General features: G+C 35.3%; 8 protein-coding genes and 1 long non-coding RNA gene across 11 annotated transcripts; 7 read left to right on the top strand and 2 right to left on the bottom strand.

The window, feature by feature from the left end:
* Positions 1-44: 44 nt before the first annotated feature.
* LOC9329461 (DUF724 domain-containing protein 3) lies at positions 45-3,352 on the bottom strand. 2 transcript variants are annotated; one of them, XM_002890606.2, is made up of 8 exons: positions 2,760-3,352; positions 2,058-2,480; positions 1,810-1,974; positions 1,641-1,728; positions 1,418-1,545; positions 1,236-1,317; positions 1,039-1,146; positions 45-914 (listed from the first exon to the last, which is right to left on the bottom strand). In XM_002890606.2, the coding sequence occupies exons 1-8, from the start codon at positions 3,198-3,200 to the stop codon at positions 262-264; spliced, it is 2,088 nt and encodes a 695-aa protein (XP_002890652.1). In that variant the 5' UTR covers positions 3,201-3,352; the 3' UTR covers positions 45-261. The 2 variants fall into 2 exon arrangements, with proteins under 2 accessions (XP_002890652.1, XP_020867874.1); XM_021012215.1 differs by having other exon boundaries at positions 1,418-1,539; positions 2,760-3,348.
* A 299-nt stretch (positions 3,353-3,651) lies between these two features.
* On the top strand, positions 3,652-5,445 carry LOC9329460 (peptidyl-prolyl cis-trans isomerase NIMA-interacting 4). The gene is made up of 5 exons (XM_002893353.2): positions 3,652-3,737; positions 4,308-4,450; positions 4,623-4,732; positions 4,974-5,116; positions 5,202-5,445. The coding sequence occupies exons 2-5, from the start codon at positions 4,318-4,320 to the stop codon at positions 5,242-5,244; spliced, it is 429 nt and encodes a 142-aa protein (XP_002893399.1). The 5' UTR covers positions 3,652-3,737; positions 4,308-4,317; the 3' UTR covers positions 5,245-5,445.
* A 2,586-nt stretch (positions 5,446-8,031) lies between these two features.
* Positions 8,032-8,715, bottom strand: LOC110225308. Its single transcript, XR_002329701.1, has 2 exons — positions 8,350-8,715; positions 8,032-8,250 (listed from the first exon to the last, which is right to left on the bottom strand). It is a non-coding gene; the product is annotated as an uncharacterized LOC110225308 (long non-coding RNA).
* Positions 8,716-11,759: 3,044 nt separating this feature from the next.
* LOC9329458 (beta-glucosidase 40) lies at positions 11,760-15,333 on the top strand. The gene is made up of 11 exons (XM_021014718.1): positions 11,760-12,080; positions 12,835-12,960; positions 13,063-13,138; positions 13,295-13,366; positions 13,513-13,600; positions 13,712-13,967; positions 14,041-14,156; positions 14,238-14,461; positions 14,550-14,581; positions 14,688-14,790; positions 14,865-15,333. The coding sequence occupies exons 1-11, from the start codon at positions 11,931-11,933 to the stop codon at positions 15,149-15,151; spliced, it is 1,530 nt and encodes a 509-aa protein (XP_020870377.1). The 5' UTR covers positions 11,760-11,930; the 3' UTR covers positions 15,152-15,333.
* A 417-nt stretch (positions 15,334-15,750) lies between these two features.
* Positions 15,751-18,092, top strand: LOC9329457 (UDP-glucose 6-dehydrogenase 1). The gene is made up of 2 exons (XM_021014720.1): positions 15,751-16,042; positions 16,464-18,092. The coding sequence occupies exon 2, from the start codon at positions 16,485-16,487 to the stop codon at positions 17,928-17,930; it is 1,446 nt and encodes a 481-aa protein (XP_020870379.1). The 5' UTR covers positions 15,751-16,042; positions 16,464-16,484; the 3' UTR covers positions 17,931-18,092.
* A 167-nt stretch (positions 18,093-18,259) lies between these two features.
* On the top strand, positions 18,260-21,039 carry LOC9329456. Its single transcript, XM_021014719.1, is given in 5 exon segments — positions 18,260-18,964; positions 19,180-19,331; positions 19,444-20,648; positions 20,650-20,736; positions 20,738-21,039. Coding segments are annotated over 4 exon segments (1,482 nt in total). The 5' UTR covers positions 18,260-18,964; positions 19,180-19,186; the 3' UTR covers positions 20,783-21,039.
* A 205-nt stretch (positions 21,040-21,244) lies between these two features.
* LOC9329455 (zinc finger protein ZAT9) lies at positions 21,245-23,512 on the top strand. 2 transcript variants are annotated; one of them, XM_002893348.2, is made up of 2 exons: positions 21,245-21,984; positions 22,104-23,512. In XM_002893348.2, the coding sequence occupies exon 2, from the start codon at positions 22,118-22,120 to the stop codon at positions 23,237-23,239; it is 1,122 nt and encodes a 373-aa protein (XP_002893394.1). In that variant the 5' UTR covers positions 21,245-21,984; positions 22,104-22,117; the 3' UTR covers positions 23,240-23,512. The 2 variants fall into 2 exon arrangements, with proteins under 2 accessions (XP_002893394.1, XP_020870380.1); XM_021014721.1 differs by having other exon boundaries at positions 22,099-23,512.
* Positions 23,513-23,623: 111 nt separating this feature from the next.
* Positions 23,624-24,756, top strand: LOC9329454 (CLAVATA3/ESR (CLE)-related protein 9). Its single transcript, XM_021012283.1, has one exon. It carries the CDS (start codon positions 23,958-23,960, stop codon positions 24,453-24,455), a length of 498 nt encoding a protein of 165 aa, XP_020867942.1. The 5' UTR covers positions 23,624-23,957; the 3' UTR covers positions 24,456-24,756.
* A 721-nt stretch (positions 24,757-25,477) lies between these two features.
* On the top strand, positions 25,478-27,615 carry LOC9326714. The gene is made up of 2 exons (XM_021012282.1): positions 25,478-26,037; positions 26,118-27,615. Exon 2 carries the CDS (start codon positions 26,118-26,120, stop codon positions 27,486-27,488), a length of 1,371 nt encoding a protein of 456 aa, XP_020867941.1. The 5' UTR covers positions 25,478-26,037; the 3' UTR covers positions 27,489-27,615.
* Positions 27,616-27,799: the final 184 nt, after the last annotated feature.

Below are 27,799 nucleotides of genomic sequence, written 5' to 3'. Positions count from 1 at the left end.
AAAATTAAGATAACATGCGTGTAATCATCACAAGATCAACAAAAGATAAAAACTAAACATCATCGTCAACAATTACCATAAGGGCTAAAGATCTTGGACAAATCACTTACATCTACTTCATTTTACCAAAGTAAGAGCTAAACAGCATCATCAACAATAACCATAAGGGCTAAAGATCTTTGACAGATTACTTACATCTACTTCATTTTACCAAAATAGGAGCTTAGAGGTCATTCATAATATCGTTTTTCTTTTCACTTATTACCACGGAGCCAACACAGATGTTATAAACTCCAGCTCCACATCTGCAATCTCTTGATCAATGGTTTCTGCACATGATTTCATTTCAACAATCATTTTGTTCTTCGCTTCTTTCTTCTCTTTCGCAACCTCTGCTTGTCTCTTCAGTTCCAACAGTTTACGTTCTACCTCAACCATTGCGTGTTCAAATTTTTGCATTTCAGTCTCTTCAGCTTCAATCCTCTTCTCCAGACATTTTCTTTCCTCCACTTTCTTTGCTCGCCCAACTTGGAGAGACAACACTTTGTTTATCCGTGACTGAGGGGTTGCAACGTCGAAACCATGCTTCTCTAGCTCGGCAAAAGAACTACTGAGGCTACTTAGTTTGCTGGAAGAAACATCGAGTTGCAGATTTTTCACTTCTTCTAATAACCCGTAGAAACTCACCATCATACCAACTGCTGACCATTCACGGATATCTTCTTTGAACTCGAACAACGGGCTGAAATGAGGATTCTGTGGTACTGTCTTGTATCCCTTCTCTGTTTCATATGTTTTCCAAAATGGCAAATTCTTTGTAAAAGGTTCAATTATTAGTGTACCCTTTGCTTGAGTTTCCTCAACATCAGCAGCAGAATTATCCGCCACATTCGAGCTCTGATCAGAGGATAGCACTACAAAAACCAATGCAAAATAAAATAAATTTTTTTGTTTAAGCATATACAACCTGATTTAAAAAAAAAAAAGATACATCAAAGCTACTTTGAATAGTAATTGCTTTAGTATATTGAACCGAACCTGTAGGTATATTTATCCAAGCAGAGAGAGGCTGATCATCAACATCATCAACACGTATATTATCACTTGTACCGTTGATTCCAGCCTTTGAACCATTGCAAGTCTCATCTACAAGTTTTAACCAAGGATTTGATAAAGATTTGGCAAGAAACAAAGAATACCAAAAGTAATATGGCTAATGCTGATTTTAGACATACCAGTTTCATTCAGGTCAGAGTTTTGATTTTGTTCTCTTTTCCTCTTTCTACTCTTTTCGTTGCTATTCTCCTCCTCAGGCATCTGCATGCAAAAACAAATAACAATCATGAAGACTAAAGATAATAAGCACCATCTAGTGGAAGTGAGAATGGTTATGTTTCAAAAAACAAACTAGCTTTACCTCGTGTTGAGTTGAACTATTTTCCAAGCCATTCTGATTCTTCATTGGCTCAAGTGTCTTCTTTGGGGATTTATTTCCTTCTGTTTCAGCCTCTAGTTGTTTCAATGGTGTGGCTGTTATGACTGGGGCTGGGTTACAGGTGAAACAGATTCACATCGACATTAAAGATCAGTATTAAGCGATGTAGAAATTAACACATGGAGTTAAGGAAGATCAAATTTACCTATTGATGTTACTTGCGGGGTTATGACCAGATGAGTTTTGTCATACATCACAGCATCAGCCTTCTTCTTTCCTAATTCTTCAGTGGCCTAATTTCAGGTAACGCAAATATGTAAAACATAAGCAAAGACATGACGAAATCAAAGGAAACTAGTGAGTGTCTAACTTACAGCTACAGATTTTGCTTTAGTGAGTGTCTCGCTAATTTCGTCAGGATTCAGGGAACTTCTCAAATTCTTAGTGGCACTGTTAGGAGTCATTGATTTAGCAGCAGAACAAGATCGCATTGGCTTCCTTTTCAAGATGTTTGGAGGAGTTTCTTTTATGGGTTTTGGCTGAAAATAGAAAAAACGCAACAGCATTCATACCAATAAACCAAAACTGTCAGAATGTTGACTGAAAGTAGTGTAATTGATACCTTTGGATCGTTATGCCAAACTCCATCTTCCCACACCATGACAGGCCTAAGATCTGAGTGTTTAATTGTAGATTCCTGCTTTGTAGCCTCTAAAATAACCGAGTAACGGTTATCAGAGAGAAGTTTCCTCACCTGCCCTTTATGCCATCCCAAACCACAAAACGTCTCTACACATTCCAACAATGTATACTGGTCAACCGAAGAAGGAGGCGGTATGGGTCTAACACGGCGAGAATCAACAGTCTTGTTTGGTCTCGCATCATCACCATTGCAGCTCAGGTACCTATTCCAGTCCTTCACAATATATTTCTTCTTATCATCCACACCAATCTCTTTGACTACCATTGCAGGGGACCACACAGCATCTTTGGTAGAAAACACTTCCACCATTGTCCCGGAGCTAAACATGGACTTATCCAATTCCTTGAAAGACAACAAACATAGAAAAAGTCTACTTTAAGATTCCCTGTAACAATTTAAACCAAAGCATATATAACAAGAGCAAAGAAAGCAACAAAATTGAGACAGCTACAAGCAAAAACAACACCGGATTTAAGAAAGGATCTCTTAACCATGGAACTATAACACACTCAACAAACGAAAAATAGAGAAAAGTTTCAACCTTTTGCAAGAAAGCAACAAAATTGAGAAACAGTTTCAAACATATAAGAAAGATCCACTCCGATTAAATCAACCTCATACCTCAATTTCTGGTTGGATCCAAGTCCCACCGGTCCAGATAAGATGAGTCCGCAACTGCTTTCTCTCGAACTGTATAATGTCAGGAGGTAAATCAAAATAAACCAAATAGTTGTCGTCCTCCAGTTTCTTTACGACAACACCAGTCCACCATCCATCTTTGTGGTCAGCATCCACCAGCGAACCTTCCTCCAAAACGGCGCCTTTTTGTTGATTCTCCACCGGAGGGACAGGTCGAATAAATCTCTGTTCGATGTGTTCGATTAGAGGAGACGAACCGTTCATGTCGAGCAACGTCAAGTAACGAACACGAAGCTTTCTGCGAGCTGAGTTCCCTGGGTTTTCCTCTAACATAGCTCTGAACCAAGCACCTTCGAATCCTTCTTCTTCAGAACTGACTTCAACTTCACAATCTTTCATCATCATCATCGTTCGCTGCTCCATCTCCGGAATTGAAAAATGTGGTTACTTTGCGGAAATAATCAAAACCCAGATCCCAAATAAGCAAAGAGGGAAGCAAAAACCCGCTCTTTTGTAAAACCCTAAAATTTCACTCTGCTTTGGAAAACAGCTCTACAAGTGAAAGAAAAAGAAGAGAGAGACGGAGAAATTTACGAAAATAGGAAATATTAATTTGTTTTTCATTTTCTTTTTTGGCGCGATCAAAATTACGTATGAATGGCCTCGTCTTGTAATTTGTCGTATTTAAGTTTAGGATTAGCACAATATAATTTCAATTAACATTGTTAAGAAGATCATCAGATTTATATCGTTGTGCTCACGAAGGCTTTAATTAATTTACTAATTAGTTAGTTTCAGCTAAACTTATACAAGTAAAAAATCCGAATCCAACGCCTCATTAATGGGCCGAGCCCAGTTCAGTGATGGGTTACTATTCCGTAGCGAATCATTTACCAAACAAACCTCTTTCTCTTTCACTCTCTGCTCGATCGTTCATTCTGAAAGAAGAAGAATCTCAAGGTAAAGTTGTCGTCTTTGTAAATCTCTTGGCTTCTCAATCGTATTTCATGGTCTATTGTCTTAATAGATATAGTCCCCTTTGTCTTTTCTCCGATGGGTTTTGTTAATTGTTGGTCAATTCTCTTATGTTTAGGTAGAAATTGAAAACTGGAGTTTGTGTTATTTGCGCTATATCTTCCATCTTGAATCATTAATTTTCCATTCGAGATATTATTGTTGTTCGGACGCACCGATTCTATTTTGGGTCCTTGCGTTTCGATTGTCCTAATTACTCGTTTTTTAATCTGTAATCTTGTTGTGTGTTTTGAGCATTCTGAATTTTATGGATCTTAACTTACCAAGTGTTTGATTAAATGCCCCCAAAACTGCCGGTTTTTAAATACGTTCTTACGTTTACCAATTGTATATCTGCTTCCAGTGTAGTAGATTTCAAGTTAATTGCATTTGGCTTTAAATCCGCATTGAAAAGACACTGTGTCTTATTTCAGGGGTTAGGGTTTTAGTTCCAGGGTTTACAAGATGTGTGTGATGTTGTTGAAACCTTGTAATCTGATGGGTTATTTCTTACAGTTTTAAGTAGATGGGGAAGGACGCAAAAGCTGGTGGGAAGGGTAAAGGAAAGCAAGCTAGTGGTAGTGATGAAGCACCCTCCAAGGGTAAAGGCAAAGCAGGAAAAGCCGCTGATGGTCTTGGTACATGCACTTATGTTAAAGGTGTGTTTTTTGGATTCGTTTATGTGCCTGATACTTGTGTTCTTGTGCAAAATATACGGTAAACATTTCTGGTTCCAGAAGTTCTCTTACAAATTTTGCATTTGTAGTACCAAGTTGATGTACAGCAGCATACAATAGCATTAAAGTCAAATCTACAATGGTTTTGTTTCAGCAAGACACGTTTTGTGCGAGAAGCAAGGAAAGATCAACGAGGCCTACAAAAAGTTGCAGGATGGTTGGTTGAGCAACGGAGACAAGGTTCCTCCTGCTGAGTTTGCAAAGGTGAAAATCCTTCTTTTTTTCAATGAGATCAAAACAGCAATCTAAGATAGTTCAGATAGTATTGTTATTCCATCTGTAGCTGTGACATTTAACATAACAGCTGAAAACTCATTTCAATATCTTATAGTTAATTGTTTTCTCGAGACCTACAAGTTTCAGTTTTCGGTTAGCTATATATTTCCATAGATGTGTAATGAATGGTAGAGAATCTTAACACGATTCGTGTGTGGAACGATCTCAGATTGCAGCAGAGTACTCGGAGTGCCCATCAGGGAAAAAAGGAGGAGATCTTGGATGGTTCCCTCGTGGAAAGATGGCAGGTCCATTCCAAGATGTCGCCTTTAACACACCTGTTGGAGTCACCAGTGCACCCTTCAAATCAACGTATGTCCACATCCTATCTCATCTTTCTTCGATATGAATATAGCTTTATTAGTGGATGATGAAGGTGATTGTGCGGTAATTACAGGCACGGATACCACATTATCTTATCAGAGGGAAGGAAGAACTGACAGATCTATGTGCTCTGCTACTCCTATGGAAGTTGCTACTGTAACCTTAAAAAACACAGCCTTTGTTGTTTTGGCCAAATTGTTAAAAAAATCTGCTCTGTCGTTTTGAAATAATGAATGTTCTAAAGGCTATAATATATGTCGGTGTTGATTTCTAAATAGTGAGACATCATCTCTAATATCAGCTCGTCGCTTGGTTCTTTGGCTTTGGAAATTTTTTGAATTTGCCCCTAAGAAAATTTTGGTTTCGAAGCTGCTGACCGTAGAAGAGGCTAAGAGAGGTTTGCTATTGCTAACGTATCATTGATTAATACGTGTGAACACAAGTGTGTAAATGGGTTAGCGTAATTGCATGTGCATATGAAAAACAGAGGGAAGAGACGAGTGTTGTTGTGTGGGTCGTTGACTTGTTGTTAGTGTGAATCTAACAAACGCGCATATATATGATCCATAATTGCCCAAACCCCAAATCCTCCATCCACCTTTTTATTAAAGAAACAATAATTAATGAGATTTGTTGTTGCGTGAAAATTTTCAAAATAAGCAATTAAACATTCCAATGACTTCACGAGACAATAATAGTTCCCACTTGTGACTTCTTCATTCATTCATTACATATATTTTTTTTAAAAAGCACAACATATTTATATAAGGAGAAGAAAATATATATACTCAACAAAAAAGGATTTGATTTAGAGAATATAATCCTGATTAAAAAGAATGAATTATTTGGGATGTGTAACTCTTTGGAAAAAAAAAAAGCAAATGGGAACACTAGTCTTTTTAATTTCCTATAAGAGGGTCACAATCACAAGTACACAACCGCAATGAGTGCAAAAAATATGCAAAATCAGATGCAGCATTTTGTTTTATTAACATGAAATGTAATATGTGGAAATTTACCAAATCAATCATATAATGTATCTTAAGTTTAAGTACAAACAATTACACCTAAAAAGTTCAAAACTATATATAAAGATTACTAAAATCCACGTTTAACACAGACTATCAAAAGTTTATTAGCGAAAGCAACAAATCCGTCATTAAAAAAAGAAAGCAAGATAATAACTAATGTAATTATGAATACAATGAAAGCAAATTAAAATCATAGAATGCAAAATTTGTAAAGAAAAACGAGAACGCGGCAAAAATTACTAACGTGTTTTAATTTAACAAAAACACCAAGATACGTTGCATCACAAGTGGATAATGATGCAAGTATGCAACGTATAAGCTACGGACCTAATCACAATTCACAACGTATAAGTTACCTAGTTACAAAGATATAATTGTAATTATAAGTTATCTAATCACTCTTCTAATCCCTATATATAGTGTAAATATATCTCTCATCTAATAAGATTATTCAGCCTTCTAATCTATATGGTATGCCTTAACATTAACTAGAGTTTTTTCCACATACGGAGTATTACATTTTATGAAACCTAACGACAGCATATCATTTGTCCGACGCATGCCCTCCACATATTGTGCAAATTTCCCCATCTACATTGTATCAAACAACAAAAAATATTGTGTTAAAAGCAATAATAATTCGATAACGATACGTGTCAAGTATGAAAACTTAAAAATAAACAACTATAAGCAATTCAATGACTTCGCGAGACACACGCCACTCCTAATAATTCCCACATGCGAACTTCTATATTCCTTAATTAATCAAATGAATCACTACTTAACCACATATTAGTACTATTACTAATTAACAAACAAAAAAAGCACATGACAATATGACATTAGATGTGGAAAAGGAAATTCCCGTACGTAGAAATTCGTTATGCTTTTTTTTTTTGTAAAGAAAATGCTCTTGTTCTTTACCTTTGGAGATCTACGAATCAAAGAGCAAAATACTTATTTTTTTTGTTAAAGTCTTAAAGATCAAAGATCAAAGAGAAAATACTACGGTGGAAAAGGAAACATTATTGAGTTATTCTTACCAATAGACAGACAAGATCTAGATAATGGTGATTACAATTAAGTTTAAGACAATAAGTCTTTACATGATAGTCAGTCAACTCAATTGCTTCGGAGCCGTGCCTATTCAATTAAAAAAGAAACATTCGCCTACGTCATTAAATTTTATAGAAAAATTAGGAAGCCAAATTTGTTATAGTAATAAAGGATGTTTTAATGGATAAATGTTATATACTTTTATATAAAAAGTTTGGTGAAATAGGTTTTTTAAAAATCAAAACCCAAATTTACCCTCATATTTTCGAAAATATAATTAACAAAATTTTAAAAAAATTATTTCCTATTTTATTTACATAATTCAGATACCCTCATTCTTTCGCCAGATTGACCTGTCTTCACTAATTTGGGTATAATTCTTGAATACACCGTTAGATTTCCTTCAAAACACTTGGAAAATCAAGCTAATATCTTCATCTAGCCTGTGTCAAAAATTCAGAAAGATCTAATGGTGTGAAGTATTCCATCTGAGACCAAACGTATGACACTTCTAAACGAAACTGCATCTCCAAAAGTGTGTTTATAACCCAAAACAGCTCGTTTTCCTCCAAAGCAACCTAAAACCTGTAAAGACTCGATAAAATACTAAAATACTCTAAAAACACACTTTGAATCTATAAAACATATGATGTAGAAAAGAAAACAAAAGACTCAAAACCGATAAAAACACAACATATCAACTTTCCTCATCGATAAACAATAAACTAAATGAAAATTCCTACTTGGTAGGTTGAGACTATGGTTCTTACGTTTCTTTTTAAATTATGTTAAATTGGTCTTGGAACTTATGCTGTATATACTTAATTTAGTGATAAGTCAATCCGAAACTCAAAGCAAAACCACGAACATAAGAGTAGTAGGGATTCCAATTATGAGAACAAAAATTCAAACATAGAGTACTAGGAAATTCAAATCTGAAATAAAGAATGCGAAAATAATCATGAAATGAGAAAGAAGTTCAAAATCCATATAGTGGTAACTAGAAACGTTCAATAGAGCAGTTGCAACATAATCCTGAAAAATATAAAGAAAACAATTATCAAAACAAAATATAAAAGTAGAGAATCTATACTTAAGTTTTAAACTAGTAGTCAGATCATGATCACAAACAACCTTATATTGCTACATCACATGTTACTCGATTATGGCCTTCTTTACCACAACGACCGCACTTATGCTTTTTTGATAATTGTGACTGTTGTGATGCTTTTATCTTGTCTTCAGCTGATTCATATCTTCGTTTTCTTCGTCTACCAGGTTGTCTTCTTGTTTCATGTGGTAAAACTTTTGCAGATTCAACAACCTTTGGGACGCGCCATTCATCTTCAGGAACACCTGTTAGATTAATAGTTTCCTCATATAATGATCTCCAAGTGGCAGTTGTATACACATCATCAACATATGGGTATATACCAAATGAAAAAACGAGGCACAGAACGGGGAAAAACAATGACAAATCTACCAAATTAGTCTAACCTTTCAACGTGGACTTAAAAAAGAAGAGGTGAAAGAAGAAGACTTTGACGATTAGGGCTAAAAACGATTTCACCCTCTAGATTTTCGTTTTTAATTTTTTTTTTCATCTGAAAATATTAGAATACGTATTCTAACCATCTTCAGATCGTAATCTAAACAATAAAAACGTAATATTTAATAAATATTTAGTTTCCTTTTTGAAAGATTCACTTTCTATATTTAGGAATTCTAAAACTTTTCAGAAATTAAAATCTATATTATATTAGAAAACGGATTCTAAAATAATTATACGTTTTCTAACGTTTTTAGAACATGTTATAAATCGTAGAATAGATTTTCTGACTAAAATTAGAACATGAAGAAAAGCGTAGAATACATGTTATAAGGATTTTTGGAAATTGTATTCTGGTCTTCTGAATTTGTTAGAACATGTATTTAATCTAAAAGTCGTAGAACATGTACAAAAATTTAGAATACAAACTATGATTTTCGTAGAATATGTACAAAAGTTTAGAATATAAATTCTGATATTCGTAGAACGCTAGAAAACGTATTCTAATAATTTTAGACGAAACTTTATCCATAAAAAATCAACTTTTTTTCAACTAAATCATCAATTTTTTGTTTCAAATCATCTATAATTTTGTATATCTACATGTTTTTTTGGTAAAATCATTCAAAAATACTTAAAATAGAGAGTAGGGGTATTTTAGTCTAAAGTGACATTCTAAAAAAAAAAAGTGTATATGGTCAAACTTTTTTTAGAACTCCTTTATTTCTAATTTTCCCAAAAAAGAAACATTCGCCTACGTCATTAGATTTTATAGAAAAATTAGGAAGCCAAATTTGTTATAGTAATAATGTTGCAGAAGTATAAAGGAAGGTAATAGAACGTCAACGTGCACTAATATCTCTAGATACAAGGAAACAAGTTATTGACCGGGTAATGACTATTTAATAACTCGTAACAATATTCACAAATATATTTTAGTTACCATAAAGTGTTTGTTAAGTTGTTTTTTCATGATCTTAAGTGTTCACTAATAACTCAAAGTTGTTAATCTTTCAATCTTTGTATATCATACAATATTTATATAAAATTTATACTAATCACCAAAACTACTTTTTGTTCTGTTTTGATAATAACTAATACATAATGTCGTATCGATACACAACATGGCACTAACACATTACTAAACTACATGTTTTGGTCAACCTAATATCTATATATATTTTTTTGATATTTTTGATAAAAATTTATTTATATTTGCTTAAAGTTTTGTTATAAATTTATAACAAAATCTTAAATTTAAAATACATTTTTGTATTATGTATTGGGTTTTATGATAAATTATCTAAATATTAAACTACAATATTTGCCTATAGTTTTAAAAACTCTTGGCACAGCTCTCTCAATACCTATCTTCACTTTTTAATGTTTTAAGAAAATGTTTTAAGAAAATAATATATGTCATTAGGCATGATCCAAAAAAAAAAAATTAGATACCCAACCACCATGTTTTATATATATATATATGTATGTAAGATTAAGATCTTTCCAAAAAAAAAAAAGTTTAAATATTTTTAAATTTTAGTACTTATAAAACATGTATTTCTCGGTAGAATATTATTTTTGCTGAAATTTCGAAAAGTTTACATATAAAAAAAATTAAATTTACTTGTTTTGTTGCTTAAGGTGATTAATTAACCAAAAATGTGAACTAAGAAGGCAAGAGTACACGATTCTATATTTTCCCATGTAAGTTCCTCTATACCGGATTGGTTTTCTCCCGAAGAAAACCGCCGGTTTCTAGATTAAATGAATGAATTTATTTTGCTGTAAAAAAAAAAAAAAAAAAAAAAAAAAAAAAAAAAAAAAAAGCCATTTGGGCTAATCACATTTAACAGAACTTTTCCACAACTTTCAACTATAAAATTAATTTTTACTTTTCATGCTATCTTTGATTCTTTGTCGTTGGGTTTATTTTTCTTTTTTCTTTTATTGTCTTTCATTTTCTCTCTGGTAAACAGTGAATATTACATTATTTATATTGTCATTTTTTCCATTCGCACTAAGCCAAAGATTGATTGGGATGCTTTAGAGAATTCTTTGGAAAAAGCAAATGGGAACAATCTCATTTCTAAGAAGGGGGCCACAAAAGCAAAATTTCGTTCTTTACCTTCGGATGGAGATCTACCAATCAAAGAGCAAATGTTTTAAAAGAAATGTTATTATTATTATTCTATCTTATCGAGTTAGCTAATGTGGTCAGTGATTTAAATGTTCACTGTGTCAGTTGAAGAACTAAAATTTGAGTTATTTCAATAATAATTGGCTACTATGGATACTTTAAAAAACAAAATCTTTTGTTCCTGAGAATAGTCTACTTTAGCTTGAAATCTTCTATGTATTAAAGTCAAGATCTTACCAATAGATAACAACCCCAAAATAGTGGTATATTTTAGTTAGAGATCAAGAAAACAATTTTTCTACACATAAGTGGTTCCATACTAGTCATCAACACGTACAATTACTTTTGATTTTCTTAATAAAATATTAGATATCCTATCATTTTAATTCTCAACAAAGAAAAATATGTATAGGATTTTCTAAATAATTTCAATTTAAAATACAGCTGGGTGTGCTCATGTTGGCTAGGTAGCAGAGGTCAGAGGCAACTTGTTATATAGGTAGCCAGCCATTTGTTACAGAAATAATTTTGAATACAACATAAAAATTTAAAAATTATTTTAGCAAATATTATACTATAAAAGTATTTTAAATTGACTAGATTTTAAAAAATTTAAATAATTTTAAAAATTGACTAGTAACCTAATTTTGATTTGATCAAATCAATTTAACATCAAATATGATCCATATATAATTGAATTTACTTTTCATATTTGTTTTTATCTACCTAGCAACAGTGGTTATCATATTATTATATGTTATTCTCAGAAAAACTAAAATTTTGTCACCTTTTTTATTGGCTCGGATCAGAAGATTTATCTCTTTTTCCCCTCCTATACTATATATATAGTAGAACCCCTTAGGCCCCTTACATAGCTTTTTACACTTGCACTCCTCCTTTTTCTTTCTTTTCTTCTTGTTGTTGGTATCTCTTACTTCTTTCTTATTAATCCAAAACAGTTTCCTTCCATCTACACATAAAAATATATGTAACCGGCCGGAGAAGATAACATTGAAGGAAGAGATCATGACTCCGAGAAGATTTATCATGATGATGATAAAGATGGTGATCATGGTAATGATGATGATGATGGATAAGACATGCATATGTGCGGACATTTCCAGAGGCAGTTTTCCAAAGGGCTTTGTCTTTGGAACTGCTTCTTCGGCTTTTCAGGTCCCCTCTCATCTCCACTCTCCTCTTTTTTGTTTTTTTGTTTGAGTTATTTATCGTTTTCCTTTTAAGTTTAAGAAAACTGAAACCAAAATTATTCACCACTTAAAAATAGGTCACATCAGAACATATAAGTTCACATGTGATATGTTCTTATTCTCCCAATACTATATAGCCAAAACTTTTTTTTTTTTTAAAGAAAAAGCAAACACAATCCCACGTCTTCTTTTCTAGTTGGAACTTGGAAGTGGAAATCTAAAGCTTTTATTCCGTCGTAATCTTGTTGTTGTTGTTGTTGTTGTTGTCAAGTTGTACTGAAACGTGTGTGTTAAATTAGTTTTTGTTTTCTTATATGTTCTTAATTAAAATCTGGTCGATATATTAGTATACAAATGAGTGCATGACGCGTAAACAAGGCCATGTATGTTCATCAATCACGGGTCGCCAATAGTTGGTCCTCTTCTTGCGGTTTCCGTTTTTCCACAATTTAGGTATTACTAAAGAAATTACTAGATTTTTTTCCGACAACAACGACCCATTCTTTTGAACATTTCCACAATCTTCACCTTTACCTTTTTTTTCTTTCAAATCAAAGTCAAGAAACCAAAGTCTTTCTTTCTCACAATGTACATGTCTCTCACCTAACCAAGCACACCCAATTAATGTTTCCTGGCCGGAATATATACCTAAAACGAAAATGCAAATATAGATGGACCAACGTTATAAAAAAAATTAATGATATCAATAATTTGTGCAGTACGAAGGAGCAGTGAAGGCAGAGGGCAGAGGTCCTACGATATGGGACACATTTTCCCACACTTTTGGTAAAATCACCGATTTTAGCAATGCTGATGTCGCTGTTGATCAGTACCATCGTTACGAGGTAAACCCCAATTCATAAGTAATAAATTAACAAAATTGTCAATAAGTATACATTTCGAAAATTTAATTAATGAAGTTTTAATTGAAATTATGGTAATGGCAGGAAGATGTACAACTTATGAAAAATATGGGAATGGACGCTTACAGATTTTCCATTTCTTGGACCCGCATCTTTCCAAGTATGTAACTTTTTAACATGTTTATCTTTAGATTGAGTAAGTCTTAATTATGATACAACCGTATATAGTACGTATAATGAATCTTCTTAAATTTAAAATAAATTCGATATTGCTTTTGATGGATTATTGATGATAGTATTATGCATGGTTTTACAGATGGTGTGGGACAAATAAATGAAGCCGGAATCGATCACTATAACAAACTCATAAATGCTTTACTTGCTAAAGGTATTTTATTGAACTTTGTTGCATGATTTTAAAAGTCTAAGTGGAGAACTAATCATTTTAAGTTACAAACTTACAATGCATCTACAATCATCGGATCTGTTTTTTTTTGTGTGTGGCTAAAGTATGGTTGGTGGAGTTTATTGTAGGGATCGAGCCATACGTGACGCTGTACCATTGGGACCTTCCTCAGGCACTTCATGATCGATACCTCGGTTGGCTAAACCCACAAATCATGTAATAATCCATACAAAAACAGTATGATTAATTAATCATTCAATAAAACTATTAATTACATAGACAGAAATTAATTTCAAAAGGCAATAATGTATGTACCCTTTTTCGTAGAAATGATTTTGCAGCGTATGCGGAGGTTTGTTTCCAGAGATTTGGAGATAGAGTGAAGCATTGGATTACATTCAACGAGCCACACACATTCGCAATACAAGGCTATGACGTTGGCCTACAAGCTCCAGGCCGTTGCACTATTCTTTTTAAGCTCACTTGTCGAGCAGGAAACTCATCTACCGAGCCTTACATTGTCGGTCACAATGTGATTCTAACTCACGCCACCGTATCCGATATCTACAGGAAAAAGTACAAGGTTAGTCAATACTAAAGTGAAAACATGGTGTTACATGAAAATAAGATATAGTTTTAATGTATAATTATGATAGGCTAAGCAAGGAGGTTCGTTAGGGATAGCGTTTGATGTAATGTGGTTTGAACCGGAGTCGAACAAGACAGAGGACATTGAAGCTGCACAAAGAGCTCAAGACTTTCAACTTGGCTGGTATGTATATGTCTTACACAACTTGGTTATATTCCATAATTTATATCAAATAATGATATATCTTTATATGATCTTAATAAGGTTTTTGGATCCGTTGATGTTTGGGGATTATCCGAGCTCGATGAGAAGCAGAGTCGGAAGCAGATTACCGGTGTTTACGGGATCTCAATCTGCTCTGGTGAAGGGTTCTTTAGATTTTGTAGGAATTAATCACTACACAACGTACTACGCAAGGAACAATGCCACCAATCTCATCGGCACTCTTCTACACGACGCCATTTCTGATTCTGGAACCGTCACTCTACGTAAATACTTTATACTTCTCTAACTCTCACTTAAACGCTAGTCATGAGTATCTGATCTTAACTAATATTCTTTGTTTTGAATTTTCAGCGTTTAAGGGTTTAAGCACAATTGGAGATAGGGTAAGAAACATTAGTAACTCTAATTAGTTATATATAAATCTCCCAAAATGATTAGTACTGTCGAATTTCTCTAAACTGGTGTTACATATGTTGTTGTCGCGGACAGGCAAGTTCGATATGGTTGTACATAGTGCCTAGAGGGATGAGAAGCTTGATGAATTACATCAAACATAGATATGGAAACCCTCCAGTCTTTATCACTGAAAATGGTAAAACACACACATCTTTTAAAGTCTTTAGACAAGAGAGTTTGTTAATAATGTAATGATGTTTGTTTGTGTAGGAATGGACGACCCAAACAGCATTCTGATCTCAAGAAAAGACGCTCTGAAAGATGCAAAGCGAATCAGATACCATCATGATTATCTTTCGAGCTTACAAGCTTCGATAAAAGAGGATGGATGCAATGTGAAAGGGTACTTTGTGTGGTCGCTATTGGACAATTGGGAATGGGCAGCAGGTTATAGTTCAAGGTTTGGTCTCTACTTCGTTGATTATAGAGACAATCTCAAGAGATATCCTAAGGACTCTGTTCATTGGTTCACTTCTTTCTTGAACTCCACTTCTTGATTTCCCCTCCTCGTGTTGCAAAAAAAAAAAAAAAGATTTGTACTATAGTGGTTTGTGATAGTCTAGGTGTTATCACTCGGATTCGAATTCGCATATTGCATATTGTTGGGAAAAAGAAATATTAAACACAAAAAAATCATTGAAAGCTACTTGTCAATGAGACAGTTTCAAACTATTTTTAAGTATCTTGCATTCTTTAGATATAACGTATAATCCAAGATGACAACCCTTGAAAGAAGAGTGTAAATAATGCCATACAAAACCAAGAATTTTCCAATTCAATTCACATTAATTCAAAACTTATTAATAATTCAATTTTTGAATGCACCACTTACATGTCTAAAACTTTCATGAATATCATATATGATGATTAAAACAAAATTATTTACCCCTTAGTATCTTCAATATACGCAAGATAATACCTTCATTAATTATTGAAAACCAAGTTGCTAAAAATAAATCTATAATTTTTCTTCATAAATCTTATAAATGCTTTTGGGGTATTGCTTCTGGACCCATTTAACCAATTTAGCTGAGTGTTACAATTATAAAAGCAAGAGATTAGATACACAAGTGATTCTTAAGTCTTAATCCCAAAAAGGTCCAATTAAGTCCCATCCTAATCTTTTATCCAGTAAATTTTGTAACCAAATGATTATGGTAGCAAAAAAAGAAAAAAAAAAAGCGTTTGGGATTTATTGGGAGCAATAAATAAAAAGTTGAAATGTGTAAGTCAAGTTGGTGAGTGTGTGTGTGTATTTATATTTTGAGAAGACATCTTCTCTGCAAATTCCATCGTCGTCGCCGCAACAATCTCCTTTGGTTTCTCTCTCATTCTTCACCAGCAACAAAGCCCATCTCTCGCTTGCTTACTCTCAAGTCTCAACGGAGGTAAATTTCCTACCGTTTTCTATATCTCCTTCGTAAATGTATCGTTTTTCGATCATTCTCTTCTTGTGCTACTTTGAATTGAGAGAGATCAGTTGTTATTTCTCTAACTGGAAACATGGGTTTTGTTTCTTCTAGATCGTACAACCAAAGATTGTGTTTTTACATTTTTGTGATCAGAAGAACCAGATTGATCCAAGTGCATTGCGTTATATTGTCGAAACGTCGTGTGAATTTTATAATCTGGTAGCATATTCTGCTGTGATCATTTTGAAATCGATACATCTGAGCTTACAAGGTGTTTGATTTAATGCCGCATTTGTAGTTGTTGAAAATTGTGAATTTGTTGTTTCTGTTAAAGGTTTTGTCTTTGTATAATTGACTGATCTGGTCGACTATATCTTATGGCTTTGTACTTTATCAGGAGAAGTTTTGAAATTCAGATATGGTGAAGATATGCTGCATAGGAGCTGGCTATGTGGGTGGTCCAACCATGGCAGTGATGGCTCTTAAGTGTCCTGAGATTGAAGTAGCGGTTGTGGATATCTCTGAACCAAGGATCAATGCTTGGAATAGTGATCGGCTTCCTATTTACGAGCCGGGGTTGGAAGATGTGGTGAAACAATGCAGAGGGAAAAACCTCTTCTTTAGCACAGACGTGGAGAAACATGTCTTTGAGAGTGATATTGTGTTTGTATCAGTTAACACTCCAACCAAAACACAAGGTCTTGGTGCTGGCAAAGCTGCTGATCTTACTTACTGGGAGAGTGCTGCTCGGATGATCGCTGATGTCTCCAAATCTAGCAAAATCGTTGTTGAGAAATCCACGGTTCCTGTGAGGACAGCAGAGGCTATTGAAAAGATACTGACCCATAACAGCAAAGGCATAGAGTTTCAGATTCTCTCAAACCCGGAATTTCTTGCTGAGGGTACTGCAATTAAGGACCTTTATAACCCAGACCGTGTGCTGATTGGTGGTAGGGATACTGCAGCCGGGCAAAAGGCTATTAAAGCTTTAAGAGATGTTTATGCTCATTGGGTTCCAGTTAAACAAATCATTTGCACGAACCTCTGGTCCGCTGAGCTCTCTAAGCTTGCAGCAAATGCATTCTTGGCTCAGAGGATTTCTTCTGTCAATGCCATGTCAGCTCTATGTGAGGCAACTGGCGCTGATGTTACACAAGTTGCGCATGCCGTTGGTACAGATACTAGAATTGGTCCAAAGTTCTTGAATTCTAGTGTTGGTTTTGGTGGATCATGTTTCCAGAAAGACATCCTAAATCTTATCTATATCTGTGAATGCAACGGTTTGCCCGAAGCAGCTAATTACTGGAAACAAGTCATAAAGGTGAACGACTATCAGAAAATAAGGTTTGCAAACCGGGTTGTTTCTTCTATGTTTAACACAGTTTCGGGCAAGAAAATTGCGATCCTTGGTTTTGCCTTCAAGAAGGACACAGGTGACACGAGAGAGACTCCAGCCATTGATGTTTGTAACAGATTAGTTGCTGACAAGGCCAAGCTGAGCATATACGACCCACAAGTCCTTGAAGAACAGATAAGAAGAGATCTTTCCATGGCTAGGTTTGACTGGGACCACCCTGTTCCTCTTCAGCAGATTAAAGCTGAAGGTATCTCAGAGCAAGTGAATGTCGTCTCAGATGCTTACGAGGCAACTAAAGATGCGCACGGCCTTTGTGTCTTAACCGAGTGGGATGAGTTTAAATCCTTGGACTTCAAGAAAATCTTTGACAATATGCAGAAACCAGCTTTTGTGTTCGATGGTAGGAATGTTGTTGATGCAGTGAAGCTGCGTGAGATCGGGTTTATCGTCTACTCCATTGGTAAACCGCTTGATTCATGGCTCAAGGACATGCCTGCTGTGGCATGAAGGTGCCAACTTCAACCAAACACTATATCTCATTTCTATAATATAGTATTAAGATTCCTTTATTTCCTGATTCTCATTGTAACCAAGCTGAAAAATGATACTATGTCCTGAATCTGCTTAAGCTGAAAGAGTATATGAATAAAAAACTTCTGTTTCACTCAATATTTTTGCCTTACCATGATTATAAAATCTTCTAACAAAAATAATTGAAATTTGGGGTTTAATACTACGCCGGAAAATGTAAGGATTGAAGTGTAAAACTTACAAAACAATAAGGAGTAGATAAAAAAGTGTACTGCTTTTAAATTTGGGGTCGAGCACAATATTAGGGAAATTTGCGGGTCAAATTCGAATTAGAGTTTTGGGCAGCTTTGTTTAGAAAATAGCTCCACTTTTTTCGATATTATCTTCTCTCGTCTTCGTCCCCAAAACTTTCATCGTAAATCCATATTTTCTATCTTTTTCTTTTTTACTGGGATTTTTCTAAATTAATCTTGCAATTGATTTGTAGATTCATCAAATTCTCGTTCCCCTCTATCTATTGATATCAATTTTGATCTATTTCGTTTATAATTCTAGGGTTAGGGTTGTTGATCTCCTCTCTAGTTGTTTAATATCTTGATCCATCGTTTCCTTTCGCTATTTACATCGATTTTCTTAAATATTCCTTTTAATTTCGATGTCAATTTCATGTTTTTCGTCCCCGATTGAAATCTAGGGTTCATATTTATCGATCTATCTTAGGGCTTTCCAGATCTATAAATTATCAAAGGGCTTTCTCTTGATTTGTATAGATTTGATCAATTCTTATCCAATTCATACTTGATTTGGTTGATTTTTGGGTAGGCTCGAATCTAGGGTTAGGGTTTCTTCTGATTTGGGGATTTTCGTTTTTTTTTTTCCAACTTAAGCTTCTAAAGGCTGAAAATTCCTATCGAACATCCCTAGTTTAAGTCTTCTGGTGGCGTTCTAGTTTGGTTCTATCCCTAGTGAAGTTGGCCTGAAACGTTATCCGAGTTTACTTGTTTAGAGAGGTAAGTAATATGCATGGTAACTGGACATTTGTTCTTGTCTGAACTGGTTTATAAGCATTAGTAGTTTCTGCCATTTTTGGTTATTGCACTGGTTCGATGTTGTGGTGCATGTTTGTTATACTATCATTTACTTGTTTCACTGTCCATTTATTTGACTGTTCCAGTTCTAAGGATTAACGGTCCGAGTTTATTGCATTTGATTACCCATTATGCAGGTTGAAAATGGGATTCAAACGCCCTTTTGAAGATGAGAAATTTCATGAGCTCCCACTCAAACATTCTAGACAACTTGGCTATACCGATAAGTCGACTCAGTTTGAAGAAGTTAGTCCTCACCATGCTGGTTTTCAGAAAACTGTTGCCACGGGTAAATATTACGTGTAATTATAACTTCTTTGCGGGATTTATTCTTGTTTTGAAAGAATAAACTTCCTTATGTGATTTGCTGTTCTCTTTTGAATGGGGTTACTGGACAATAGTGAATGAGGGAAATCTTTGTAAGTCACAAGGCGGTGAATCTTCTGATGCTGATATGTTTGGCGAAGAGTCCAATTTTGTTTACCCGGTTCATGACATGGATGATACTTTTACATGGGATACAAAAGGTTGTGGTGGAAGAGATGCAACTAACTCTCCCCATTCTGGAAAGTATTTTGAGCTAGATATACCTCCAAGAGTGTTTGCTCCTGTTGAGACTTTCTATTCATTCCTCCTGGATCAACCTGCCAGAAAGAAAGTGCCCATTGGACCAGGTTATCAAGCCGAAATTCCTGAATGGGAAGGTAGTCAGACTGGAAACACAGAGCCCTCAGGCATGTCGGTTCAAAATCACATTAGTGGATGTGCTGATGGTGATAAGTTGTTTGGTACATCTGTTATTCCCATGCCTGGTTTGACTACATTTGCACATATGGATGACATAGTAGGGAAGGGTAGAAAGTTCTGTGTCTGCCGGGACATGGGTTCTGTCAGGTGTGTGTGCCAGCACATCAAAGAAGCTAGAGAAGACTTAGTTAAGACGTTTGGAAATGAGACATTCAAAGGCCTGGGCTTATGTGATATGGGGGAAGAAGTTGCACGGAACTGGAGCGATGAAGATGCACAACTTTTTCATGAGGTTGTTTATTCCAATCCTGTAACATTGGGTCGGAACTTTTGGAAGCACTTGGAAGCTGCATTTTGTTCCCGAACTCAGAAAGAGATTGTTAGCTTCTACTTTAACGTTTTTGTCCTCGGAAGGAGAGCCATTCAGAACAGAGCTTTTATATTGGACATTGACAGTGATGATGATGAATGGCATGGATGTTATGGAGGCTCTTCGGGTTTTCCTTATGTTGAAGAAGATGAAGAAGACTCTGCTATTGAGTCTCCTCTTCATCAAGGGACTGAGAAAGTGTATCCACTCCATCACGAAGAGGATGAAGAAGATGCCAATAATAGCGGCAATGATGAAGATGATGCCTATGTTGATACTAGAGAAAGTGGCACTGGACTGTATGACGAGCACACGATGAATTCAACAGTTGAATACATGGATAGATTTTCTGGGAACAATGGGGAGAGACTGAACTTGGAAGATGACTCGTGCACGTCCTTTGAACTTGCACATGATGCAGTGAACTGTGGAAAGAAAGATGAGACTGTTCCTGGAGAGCATCAGAAGAAGTGTAATGATCCAATGGACGGACACTAAAGTCTGGGCTGATTCGAGTTGTTTGAATGTTTCAACAAATGGCAAAGATCTTCAACCAACGCGGAGAATCATGGAGGAAAATATTTGGTAATGGATCATGGGAAAACAAGGCAAGAAACAAGTGAAGAAGAAGCAAACATCATTCTCAACAACTTGCAGAATCATGGGAGAGATATTTGGGGTTTATGGGGTCCTCCTACAAAAATGTTCCTATTAAAAGTAGAGAGAGGAGAGAGAGACTTTTAGACTTAAGAATTTTCCAGCCTTTGTTTCTCATGTGAATGGGCTGTTGTTTCTCTTTTCTTGGGGCCCTCTTTCTCAAAATCCTTTACTTAGAATGTCAGAATCTCTCTGATTTGTAGTAAAAGATTTTCTCTCCTTTTTTTTTGTATAGGAAGTTTGAAGGCAAGGTCTAGCTTTTGCCTTAAGAAACCATCACAGAGAGAAAAAAATGGAAGTAATTTGGGTTTGTTTAGTAAAAATTGTCATTTTGTTGGCTTAAATCTTCACTGTTGTTAGAAACTCACAAAATTCAATGCCAAAGTTTGTTGCTTTAGAATAGGAGAATATGTGGGCAGAGAGAGCCAATTATGGTTCTCTCAAGGACACAAACGTTTAAAGGCTTTTGGGTTGTGTTGTTTGTTTGGACGCCGAGAAGTCTCTATAAATCCTATGTTTGGCCCCATGGTTTGTTATACCCACTCACTAACCCGAATAAGAGTTTTCTAATTCAAAGTCTACCAAGAATTTTATTTAATAAGGAAAAAAATCTTTTGATAGCCAAAAAATTGAAACTTTTCTGTAAATGTGTGATCTGTTTGAAATATGGGTTAAGAAAATGGTGGGATTCATAACGAAGTGGTCTAAACAGATCTAGACCGTCCATTTAGCTTTTCTCTCTATCTCTTTTTGATTCCATGCATGAATTGAACAACAACAACACACACACACACCGGAGAGATGGAGAGAGAGAAAGAAAGAGAGAGTGGTTTTGTTTGTTGAAGAGGAAGAATAGATCCAAAAATGCAGCTGACCTTTGATTACTCGTGTTAGCAACACTTTTCTTTTTTCTTCTTTTTTGTTCCCAAACTCAAATAAAAATCTAAACTTTACTGTTGAAATTACACAAAAAGCTTGTTTTTACTTTTCTCTCTGTTTCTTAGCTTGAAGTTCGGATCTTGTACTTAGCTATAGAGAGAAACTGTCACATCCCTAAATCTGATTACAAGAAAAAAGAAAGCATCAAACTTTCTCTGTAGCATTTGGGGAATTTTCAGTTTTGTCGGTTTCTGCAGCATTCTTCTTCCTTCAGAGATTTTGATTTGAGGTAAAGTAAACTCATCAGGATTAAAAGATGGGTTCTTTACTTCTTTCGTTTTTGTGTATAAAGAAGAAACCTTTACTGATTCTTGCTTGTTTTGTGTTTGATCATTTGTCTAAGTGAAGAATCAAATTTTCAAATGGAGGAAGGGAAAGAGAAGTTGTTTACGTGCAAGTACTGTCACAAGAAGTTTCCTTCTGGGAAATCACTTGGAGGTCACATTAGAATTCATACCAACGAGAATTCAGTTGGTTCTGATCGTTACAATGCCAAGAAGAAGAAGAAGAGGTTGGTGGATCAGAGAAAGATGATGGCTCAGAAACAGAAGCAACAACAACAAGTTGGTTGCAGAGAATGTGGTAAAGTGTTCGTTTCTTTGAAAGCTCTTAGAGGTCACATGGCTTGTCATCACTGTGAGGGAAAGAAGATGTTGATGGATAGCCAATCTGATACTGAGACTGAGACTTCATCAGCTCCTATCAGGAAAAGATCCAAGAGGGTGGTGATGAAACGATCCAATTCTGAATCTTTTAGTAATGGGAGCTCCTCTTTTGTTTCTGAGATTGACCAAGAAGTTAGGGATGCGGCTGATACTTTGATGTTTTTGTCGAGTGATTCTCGTAGTTTCAAGAAAAGACGTGACTTGGTGATGAACTCTCTGGGTGAGTCATCTGACAACGACTCTTCGGTTGTGGAGACTAAGTCATCTTCAGGTGATGAGCTAAAGATCTTTAATGTGAAGAATCAGGTTTTAGAGACAGGGAAAGTTGGAGTAGATGACCATTTGAGATCTGATGATGATGATGATGGTGTTAGTCTTTGTGATTCAGATGACTCTGATTCTGATTACTTCATAAATGGCCCAAGTAAGTCAGATTCAGACATTTCTGTTGACAAGAACACTGGATTTGGATCTGGATTCAACAACTCATTGAACAGGTTCAGGAATAGTAATGAGGGAGGATCAAAGTATGAGCTGAGCAAAAGCAAGAGAGCCTTGTTTTCTTATGAAACTGAATCATGTGCAGACACAAACAGCAAGATTCATCATAGGTTCAGAGATAGCAAATCCTCAGTGGTTAAGAAAGAAAGTGATGAGAAGAAGACAAGCAAAGGTCATGAGTGTCCAATTTGCTTCAAGATGTTCAAATCAGGCCAAGCTTTAGGTGGTCACAAGAGATCACATTCCATTGCAAACCAAGTAGCTGATACGCGTAACCAAATCGATCTCAATCTTACTGATTCAGATACTGATGAATGAATCAGAACCTGAAACTAGAACTCATCCTCGGTTTTTTCATTCTCTCTGGTATAAAGTTGCTTATCACTTAGTGAGCCAATTCTTTTCTTTAGGAATACAAGTATTGATGTATATATTATCTTCAGCTTCTTAGGGACCTTTCATGTTTCTTACTGAGATTCATTCTTCTTGTCTTCAAAGAAAGCTGTCAGTTTTTAAGTTTTCACTTATAAGACTTCCTCTGTATTCATATTATCAAAATCAAAGTCAAGACTACAAGAGCCATTGTCTCTTTTGGTTCCAACAAAAAAGAGAAGAGATTTGTGTTCAAGTTAAGATGTTAATTCAATTGAAAACACGAAAAGCAAAATAAATAAATACCATATTTGGTAGTTGGGTATCAGATAGACTCTTATTGGGCCTGTTAAGGCCTGAACCAATGGAAGCTAATAAAGACCCAAGAGAGATAGCTTGAGACACACGAAACAACTCAAATATACACGTTCTTGTTTATCTTGTATAAAAGTTGTGTACGTAAATACTACATAAACCCATCATTTTGTACGTATTGTGTAAAAAAGCTACAGAAAGTGAAATAAATCTAGGATCGAAATGTATATAATAAAGTCACGGGTTGGTATTTATGTCCATGAAAACGAACTAAGAAGAGGACCCATATTTTTTGTATAACCAGTTTTGCCCTCTCATTTACTAAAACAAACCGTCATAACATCGATTCATGTGCATCTTCTGTGTTGCATTTAAATCCCAATTTGCTTCCACCAAATATCTTCCCTCTCTCGTTTTTAAACTTTTCCTTCTCCAAGAACACTTCTCACTTTCTCTCTCTCGCTCTCTCTTGGAAACCAAAACAATGACGACGACGACTCACCTGAATCGTCTGATCTTGATCTCTCTTTTTTTAGTCTTTTTCCTTCTCAAAACCTCCACCGCTTCTTCAACCGTCGTCGAAGGAAACAGAACATCAAGAAACTTCCGTTACCGAACTCACCGATTCGTCCCGAGGGTTAACCACCACCCTTACCACGTGACTCCTCACCGTTCGTGCGATTCCTTCACTCGTCCGTACGCGCGTTCTATGTGCATTGAGCTTCAGAGAATCCACCGTAGCAGTCGGAAGCTGCCACTTCTTTCTCCTCCTCCTCCAGAGATTGACCCAAGGTACGGTGTCGACAAAAGACTCGTCCCCTCTGGTCCAAACCCGCTTCACAACTAAAACCCTACCCTCAAGTTTCTATATATACATAATATACATATATACAGAGAGACATTTGTCACACATTTTCTAATTAACACATTTCTTGGCGTTTCTTGGACTTGTTCTCGAGAGAGATTTGTGTATTTTATAGAGTTATTTCTTCTTGGTCTTCTTTGCGGAAATTTCTTATTTCTACTCTCTTGATCTTGTAATTGAATCCTACGTTATGGGGAGATATGTCCACGCTTGTTTTTGGGCTTTGTAGAGTGTGGAAACAATCTTGGAAATAGTGTATTTTTGCAAGGGCTTTCTTTTTATTTTTCTGATGAGAAAAATGATTAATTAGTATGGAGAAAAAAGATTTAGTATGGTTGGGAGAGAAAGAGGTGAAGAAACGCATGAGTTCCATTAATTTGGGAGCTGTATTTATGTAACTCTAAAGTTTCCATTGGTCTATCAATAAAAATTTAAAAAGATTGATGGGGCATATATATGTTCTTCTCTCTTGTGTGATATTTCGCTGTAAAGATATTTATTTCGCTTGTCTCTGTCAATAGCACAAGTAAAACTTTGCAAATATAGGAACTTTTATTTATAAGTTTGCCAACGAGATTTTCCTTTTAACAAAAAAATTTATTTTTCATTTTGCCAGCCAGATTTTGTATGTCTACTCATTTTTACGAATGTGGCACCGCCCACCGTGTACGTGTTATCATCCGATTTAATCAACGGATTATATAAGTTGTAGAAAATATTCTTGAGTACTTTTTAAGAAAAGGAAAGTTATGAAATAAAATGTTGAATTCTAATAAATCTTAATGTTTATCGCCAAAATTATGGGATAAAAGTGATATTTATGCTAATTTCAAGATGATGAATATAGTGCAAGCCTGGCAAAACAGAAAAGGAAACAAGAAGCAAAATTGTGAAAGAAAAATTCTTATAAAGTAAAATAGAAAAAACATGAATACAGTTTTGGTATAAAATGAAACAGAAAAAGGTATGACTTTTGTTTGTAACTTATGAATATCGAGTATTTTTCTAGTAACTGTATGTAACCTTTTTGGGTTTAGAGCCTTTCAAATCTCTGGACCGGACCGGTCTACTGGCAACAAAATGATGGATTCAACTACAAAATGTCGGATCTACTAATATTTTTTTTGCTTAATTTGCTAATTACTTTCTTAAGATAATTTGTTTGGTTGCTTTTATCCCAAAACAGACTAAAACAATGCGTGTATAGTTTTCACTCTTAAGCGAAATCCGCCTAGACAATGGTCACGTCTTCACTCATTTCTCTACTATTCTTATTAATGTCAAAAATTGTAATGTAATAATCTGAGCATTATTATTTTTTATTTTATTTCTTTCATTCCAAACCCCAAAAAGAAAGTAAATCTGCTAACTTTAGATATTGAGGAAATTTCAAAGTCAGTTTTATTTGTTTCCTGTTTTTGTGTTCTCTTTGCCTTGATGGTAGGATCTGTACTTAACAAGACTACTGTTACATCTCCAAACTCTGATCGCTGGGAAAGTATCAAGCTTTCTGCTTGATTCTCTTTCTTAGCATCTGATAAGCTTTCTTTGAAGATAATTTGAGGTAAAGCAAACTAATGGGTTCTCACTTTTAGTTTGTCCCTTCTTCTTATGATCTTTGCTTATGTCTTTTGTTTTGATCAGATGGAGCAGTTGAAAGAGAGGAGGTTTGTGTGTAAGTTCTGTAGCAAGAGGTTTCCTTGTGGGAAATCACTTGGAGGTCACATCAGAACTCACATGAATGAGAATTCAGCTGATTCAGATGAGGATGAGGCTAATAAGCTCAAGATGATTGATGAAAATGGTGGTCAGTCTAGTTATGGTCTCAGAGAGAATCCTAAAAAGAATAAGAGGTTTGTGGATCACAGACAGATGATGGCTTTGAAACAGCAGCAGCAGCAACAACTACAACAGCTGCTTTGTTGCAGAGAATGTGGTAAAGGTTTTGTTTCTTCTAAAGCTCTTTGTGGTCACATGGCTAGTCACTCTGAGAGAGAGAAGATTGTTATGGATAGTCAATCTGATACTGAGGCTTCTTCCTCTCCTATCAGAAGAAGATCCAAGAGAGTTGTTGTGAAACATCACCACAAAGATGCTTTTGTAGTTGGTGGTAATGGTATCATGAATCAATCGATTTCAGCATCTTCTGATGCTTCTGAGATTGAGCCTGAACAGGAGGAAATGGCAAGGTCTTTGATGATGCTGTCGAGGGATTCTAGTTTCAAGAAAGAACATAACTTGGTGGTGAACTCTTTGGCTGAGTCATCTGACAACAACTCTGTGATTCTTGAGACTAAGTCATCTTCAGGAGAACAGCTTAAGATGTTCAATGTGAAGAATGTTGAGGAGTACTGTAAGAAGAACAAACTTGTAGTTGATAACCAGATGAAAGCTGGTGAAGATAATGGTGATGTTCTTTATGATTCAGATAATTCTGATTCTGGCTACTTCAGGAATGGACCAAAGAAGTTGGACTCAGATGTTTCTGTTGATGGGTTCTTTAGGAACAAAGCTGTAATGGGATCTGGATCCGGATTCAACAGCTCCCCAACAAAACAAAATATGAACATGAACAGATTCAAGAAGGAATGGTATAAGGAAGGAGGGTCAGGGTCAGGATCAGGTCGTTCTTCTACAAAGTATGATCTGAGGAATAGCAAAAGAGGGTTTCCTTCTTACGGTCGAAAGAAAATCAAGTACGAGTTCACTGAATCTGTCTATGATAGTGGTGAGCATAGCTTGGAAACTGATTCTTGCGCGGACACAAACCGAACTATCAAGATTCATAGTAAGTCCGCAATGGTTAATAAAGCAAGTGGTGCAAAGAAGAAAAACAAAGGTCACGAGTGTCCGATTTGCTTCAGGGTGTTCAAATCAGGACAAGCTTTAGGTGGTCACAAGAGATCACATTTCATTGGGAATCAAGAACACAGGACTTTGGTGATTCAACACCAAGTATCTCATGAGATGCATACACTCATCGATCTCAATCTTCCTGCTCCTATTGATGAATGATTTAGTAACCGAAACCGTGATTGTGTTCTCTTTATTGTTTCCTTTCTGTTTATTGATTCTTTTGCTTCAGATTCAAGAATGCTTTTGGTTTGGAAGGTAAATCAAATCATCTTTTATTTGTTCATAATCATATAAAGCTTGGTGCTTTTGTGGCAGAGTTCAATGATAATTCAACTGAAATAGAATAGTAAAGAAATTATGAGAAGGAAAAAGAAAGCAAAAGGACATTTTGGCCTCTAAGAAGAAACTCTTGTCAAAAGTGTTCTTCTCTAATTTGGTCAATTATTTTTAAACAACAACAACTATAAGTG

The sequence above is a fragment of the Arabidopsis lyrata genome, assembly GCF_000004255.2.
Source record: "Arabidopsis lyrata subsp. lyrata unplaced genomic scaffold ARALYscaffold_1, whole genome shotgun sequence".
NCBI classification, from domain to species: Eukaryota; Viridiplantae; Streptophyta; class Magnoliopsida; order Brassicales; family Brassicaceae; genus Arabidopsis; species Arabidopsis lyrata.
The sequence above is the reverse complement of the archived record's forward strand: the minus strand, read 5'-3'. Positions and strand labels throughout refer to the sequence as shown.